Source organism: Bos taurus, chromosome 23, assembly GCF_002263795.3.
Source record: "Bos taurus isolate L1 Dominette 01449 registration number 42190680 breed Hereford chromosome 23, ARS-UCD2.0, whole genome shotgun sequence".
Taxonomy (NCBI): domain Eukaryota; kingdom Metazoa; phylum Chordata; class Mammalia; order Artiodactyla; family Bovidae; genus Bos; species Bos taurus.
The window spans coordinates 11,066,200-11,072,199 of record NC_037350.1 but is presented as its reverse complement, the minus strand read 5'-3'; the positions used below and the strand labels follow the sequence as shown (position 1 = coordinate 11,072,199).

The window sequence follows — 6,000 nt, the reverse complement described above, 5'->3', positions numbered from 1 at the left end:
CTAATATAATTCATATTGGGAACAGAGGTTGGGATTTCACTGGGCCCCTGCAGCCAAATCTCGTCCACACAAGAACTGGCCCATCTACTCTTTGGCCATACATTCATTTCAGAAAAGTGTGTATCCCAGAAGCCCTATGGCAAGCAATCAGATTCAGAGAGACCACTCCCCCTTTCCTTCCCAGGGTAGATTTTGGCACTTGGCACATTAGCATGCCTCTGTATGGATAACACTTAAGCCACAACTTAAGACAAAAAGTATTTTATTCAAAAAACGCCAAGTATAAAAAAAAAAAAAAATAAGATCTCTTTATTCCCCTGTACAGTATTTCACTCAGATAAAACCAGCAGGCTACATGCTGCTCAGAACACAGCCCCAGAGAGGATCCGGAAGGCACACCATCCAGAACTGCTTTTCATATATCTATCCTATATACACAAGTCAGCAACGCCCCTCCCCCATCACCCCCCGGACCCCACGCCCACTTGGGGAAGCCGGCGAGGGGGCCCCCCCGCAGCAGTCAGGGAGCTGCGGCAGCTATCCCGCCTGAGTCCCGTCACCCTACAAACCAACAGAGCAAGCATCGCAGCCCTCCCCAAAAGGTCCCCAAGTCAGAGGAGGAAAGGAGAGAAAAGAAACTATGGCAGCAGCCGTGGAAGCTTGGAGCAGGAAGGGAACCAAATAAATAAATAAATAAATACATAACATTGACCTCCAGGTTAGAACGCGCATCATCTTTCCAAGGAAAAAAAAAAACCCAAAACAAAATAGGTAAAATAACTTAAAAGGCAAAATTAAAAAAGAATTAGATCAACTACAATCCTTTTGTACACTACCATGCCAACTGTACACACATTTACAGTTTTTCTGTTGATTTGCATTGTTTGTGCATTTGTGTGTGTGTATGTGTGTGTGTGTGTGTGTGTGTGTGTATGTGTGTGAGGTCTTGGCTTAGAAACAGTTAAGTAAAAACCAAAAAGGAAGACCAGTTCACTTGGGAGTTTTACTAAAGGTGGAAAAAGGGCAGGTGGCTCAGCGTTTGGCCCTGTAGCCTCTTCCATGGCACCTTTCACATGAAGGATGGGGGGAAAGGGGGAAGGGAGAAAGAGAGGGAACCAAACCCAGGCAGATTTTTGGAGAAGCAGCAGGTAAAAGAGGCAAGTTCAAGTATTTCTCCCAGCACAGCCGGAGTCCCCACAGAAGGCACTCAGAAAGTCGGAAGAGGTGACAGGGACTTAAAATGGTGCTAATGCTAACCCACCCCAACCCGCGCGCCCCCGCCCCCGCCCGACCCGTCAGGGCATTCAGCAGAACTCTTGATGAAGGGAACAGTTCCATGGCAGGATCCTGACCTACTCCCACCCCCACCGCCGCCCACCCCTGGGATTTTGCAGAGCCCAGCGATGCTGGACATCAGTGAGAAGGAGAGCTTCTATGGGAGGAGTGGAGGCCTAGGACGCCTGGAGTGGAGTCTCTTCCTCCTTTTTGGGAGGCAGCCTCCAGGAGCCTGGGGTCTGGAATGAGTTGTGTATGTTGCTCCTGTATCAAGCACTGTCCTGCTTGGAGATTAAGTGTCACTGGTACTTGGGAAGCTGGAGACAAGACACTTCCCCTCCTTTGAGCATCTGACAGGGAGGGAAAAACCTGTGGGAGAAGCTATTTGCTGGGCCCTGGCGACAGGCTGTGGAGATGGATCTCAGCAGTTTCCTGGGGCAGGAGGACGTCTTGCATCCACGGATGGTTCTGGATTTCTTCGAAGGTTGGCCGATCTGATGGTCTCAAGGCCAAGCACCATCTAATGAGATGTTGACACTCTGGAGAAAGAAAGGGGTTAGAATGACTCAACTTGCTTTTGCAATGTAAAGGTCTTCCCACCTTGCTTCCCAGGGGCCCACAGGTCAGGGATCCAATCGAGAGACCGGGCCCTTTCTAGAAGGCTGCCTCTTCAATGAGAAGGTATTAACTAACATCTAGATCCTCCAGTTTGCTTTCAGCAAAAAAAAAAAAAAAAAAGCTCCCCTCTTAAACCTGTGGTTTTCAAACTTCAAGACCTTTCCCACGACGCCCACTTACCAAAAATAGGAAGGATGATGACAAGGGATTTTGATGAGCCATCACTAAGCATGATGAGGTGATTCAATTCACCTACCGACTTATGAATATGAACACCACCCACGATGAGGTCACTGGAACTGCAGTATTTAGAGGGCCTGGCCTGCCTTAAGGGAGAAGGCTCAAAGAGCCCTCAACTTTTTACTCCCAGGCAAAACAGCCAGGAGTTAAGGGATCAGGATTTTTGGATACTCAAAAACAAACGAAAAAAATCTTTCAGTGATACTAAATGATCTTTTTCTTCCTAATATTCTCACAGGTGCAAAAACACCCACAAATGCACATCATTTGATTCCTGCAGACTGGCTCTCTAGCATGAATCACTGGCCAAGAATCCTGCTAAACCAAGGGTCACAGCCTCTCCTGGGGAGTAAAGCTCTCCAAGCTCGTCGGGGACTATCAGCCTCGTGATTCCAGCCTCTCCTCAATAAGGGGCTTCCCAGAAGTTACCTGAGGAGACCCGCTGCCTGAAGAAAACTTGGCCCCTGACAATCTCCTCATCGTGCTCAAAGGGAATATCTCCGCACACCATGTCATACAGCAGGATCCCCAGAGACCAGACGGCTGCCGACCTGCCATGGTAGCGATGATAGCGGATCCACTCTGGAGGACTATACACTCGGGTCCCTGGGCGTCAGGGGAATAAGAAGGAAAACATGCTTTTAGCAAAAATAAAACTCAAAGCAACTGAGAGGTATGCTGAGTAACTTAAAAAAAAAAAAAAAAAAAAGGCACCACCCTACTTCTGTCAGCAGCTGAGTGAACTCCAATCCGCCCCCTCCCCAGGGCTAACAGGAGTGGTTGAGCAGCTTATGGCAACTCTCCAACCCAAAGCATTACGGACTTCTCTATCAGCCCAGACCATAAACAAACAGCTCCAAGAAACGAACAGGGCCAGCCACAGACCCAAGCACCAGGCTTGGATGTGGGAGGACCACCCACAACTGGAGGAGATGAACACATACATAATCAAGGAAAGTATCTCCACAGACTATCCTTAAATTGCATTAAAGGTCCTTGCCCAGGAGCGGGTTAGAGTGCCACCTCAGATATGATCCAGGCAAGGACACTTGCACAATATCCTAAGTCAGGGTGCCCTTTAAGAGGCCTCTGAATGCAAGGGCAGACACCCACACCCCTTCCTCCATCCACGGAGAGGTTGCGCTGCTGGGCTGGCTTCAGACCACGTGATTCCTGTTTACAAACTTTGAGTTGTAAAAAAAAAAAAAAAATGTGGGGCCATCCCGCTGGCGCTCACCAGGGGGCAGCAAAGACTGGAAGGAAAAAACATGGGAGGACCCGGCCAGCCATTAACTGTTAAATACAAAAAAAAATACAGCCCAACCCAGCGTCCTCCAAGGGCAAATAAACATAAACCACAAGCCCCAGTCACAAGTTTTGAAAGGCTGTCGTTTGTTAGGTTAAGCCGCTCAGATGATGACCCACCCTCCTCTGCTTTGATCTCCGAGCTCTCCATTCCATCTTTTCTGAAAGAACCCGCTCCAAGCCCCTCCCTAGGATAGGTTTTCATCCTCTCTGTGGAGACACCCAACTAATTTTCAAACCAGCAAGAGATCCTATTTCACAACATTCATTCCCGACTCCCTCACTCCACATCACCACCAAAGTAAAATAATAATAACAAGAACCAACAAAATGAATTATTTAGTGAAACTACTCTTCTCTTCCTTATTCGTCCCTAGATCAAAGGGGAGGGGAAAAACACACACACACACACACACTGCAGCTCTAAAAACTACCTCACCGAAAACTCCCTTATAAATCAAAACAAAAATGACAAAACCGGCAATCAATTTTCATCTCTCCCGCTCTCTCCTCCTCCTGTCCCCCTCCCTCCCATCCTTCTACTGGCGGGGAAACTGGGTCAGACTTCAGAAATCTGGGCTACGGCCGGTTGCCCACAACCTCTTATTCATGGAGAAAGCTTGGAACCCACTGAATTTCACTTAAAAAATAAATTCATGCCAGAGACATTACAGGTTCAGCTGGCTCGAAATTCCCAGCTTTCCTACCCTGGGAAGCCCTCCTTCGCCCCACCCCTGTTAGCATCGAGCCAGGCGGCCCGATGACCTTTACAAAGGGCCGGGGAGGGAAGCCTGCCGAGGCCTCCAGGCCAGACCGAGTCACCTGGGCAGTTCCCCTCCCGGGGAGCTCCCCCTCAGGCCTGACTCACCATCGAAGTCCGTGTAGACGGTGTCCTTGAGCAGCGCCCCCGACCCGAAGTCGATGAGCTTGAGCTCGCCGCGATTGAGGTCGATAAGGATGTTCTCGTCCTTGATGTCGCGGTGAAGCACCCCGCAGTCGTGGCAGTGTCGCACCGCCTCCAGCACCTGCCAGAAGAAGCTGCGGGCCAGCTCCTCCTGCAGAGCCCCCCTTTCCGTGATAAAGTCGAAGAGGTCTTGCACCGGCTCCGGCCTCTCCAGGATCAGGACGAAACTGTCGGGCCTCTCGAACCAGTCCAGGAGCCTAATGACGCCGGAGAAGCCCGAGCTCACCTTCTTCAGCAGAACCACTTCCATGGGCACTCGGGTGCCATTAGGCTGCAGAGGGGCGAGGGGGGCTGCAGTTAGGGCGGGGGCGGGTCACAGGGTGCCCCACTCCACCCATCCCGGGGGGTCGCTCCCTCCAGGATACTCACCAGCTCTCCCCAGTCGGAAATCCGGTCCTTCTCCACGTGCTTGATGGCCACCTGGAAAGCCCCCCATAGAGTCTCTGTTAGAGATTCCCTCGCCGGGGGGCAAAACACACCGGCGTGCCCCGGCCGGCTCGCCCTCCCCGCAAGCCAGGCACCCACTCACCGGCAAGTTGTCGGCGACACGGATGCCTGAGTACACCGAGCCGAAGCCGCCACTGCCCAGGAGCGGGCCCACCTGGTACTGCGACTCCAGGGGCTCCTTCTCCTTGCCTAGGAAAGGAGTCCCAAGAGACTCAGTGACGGCCCGCGAGCCCCCCAGCTCCCACCCTCGAGGTCCAGCCGCCCCCCACCTCCATCCAGGGTTGGGGGGAGAGAGGCACTTACCCGGCGCCAGCTTGGTGGCGTGCAGGTCGCTGCAGGGCGCGGCGCGCAGGTGGGCAAGCGAGTTGATTTTGGACAAGAGCATCCCCACCTCCAGGGTGTCGGCGAAGAGGCTGTGTCTGGAGGAGCTACTGCAGTAGGGGCTGGGGCTGCGCCGGCGGCTGTGCCTAAGGCCGGGGCTGAGGCTGCGGGTGGCGTTGCGGCTGCGGCTGCGGCTGGCGCGGAAGGCCGAGGGCGAGTCGGAGGACGACTGGGGGCGCTGCCGGGGCTGGCGGCTGACGGACACGCCGGCAGGGTCAGGCAGCGCCGCGGGCGGCAGGGTGGGCGGCTCGAGGGGCTGGTGTGGCAGCGCTGCGGCACAGGGAGTGTATAGCTGTAGCTGCTGCTGCTGCTGCTGTTGCCGGTCCCGCCACCGCCGCAGCCGCCAAGTCCTCTCCGGCCTCCTCCGCCACCGCGGCCGCTGCAGCAGACGCCCGGCTCGCCCTGCCGCCAGGAGTAAAAGGGGCGGAGCGCGCCGGCGGGGAGGGGGCGCGCGGGCGGGCGGGGATGGGGCGGGGCCTCTCCGGGAGGCCTAGGCGGGGGAAGCCGGGCGGCCGGGCCGGCAGGGGGAGGAGAGGGGGTGGGGGAGCGGCGGGACAGGGCGACTCCCCTCCGCACCCCCCCGCCTCCCCGCTCGCGCTCCGTCGCCGCGCCCCGGCCCCGCCCCCGCCGGCGCGCCTTCAGCCAACCAGAGGCCGGCTCATCTGCATAACGAGGCGCGCTCCCCGCCCACGCCCCGCCCCGGCTCTCGCGGTCAGAATGGTCTCTACGCCGCCACGACGTGGCGGGAAGGAAAAGGCGCCAAAATGGAG

The 6,000-nt window shown here is 54.9% G+C and overlaps 1 protein-coding gene across 1 annotated transcript; it reads right to left on the bottom strand.

The window, feature by feature from the left end:
- Window positions 1–251: 251 nt before the first annotated feature.
- PIM1 (Pim-1 proto-oncogene, serine/threonine kinase) lies at window positions 252–5,645 on the bottom strand. Its single transcript, NM_174144.2, is given in 6 exon segments — window positions 252–1,814; window positions 2,563–2,739; window positions 4,307–4,673; window positions 4,772–4,822; window positions 4,932–5,038; window positions 5,153–5,645. Coding segments are annotated over 6 exon segments (942 nt in total). The 5' UTR covers window positions 5,235–5,645; the 3' UTR covers window positions 252–1,656.
- Between the last annotated feature and the right edge of the window lie 355 nt (window positions 5,646–6,000).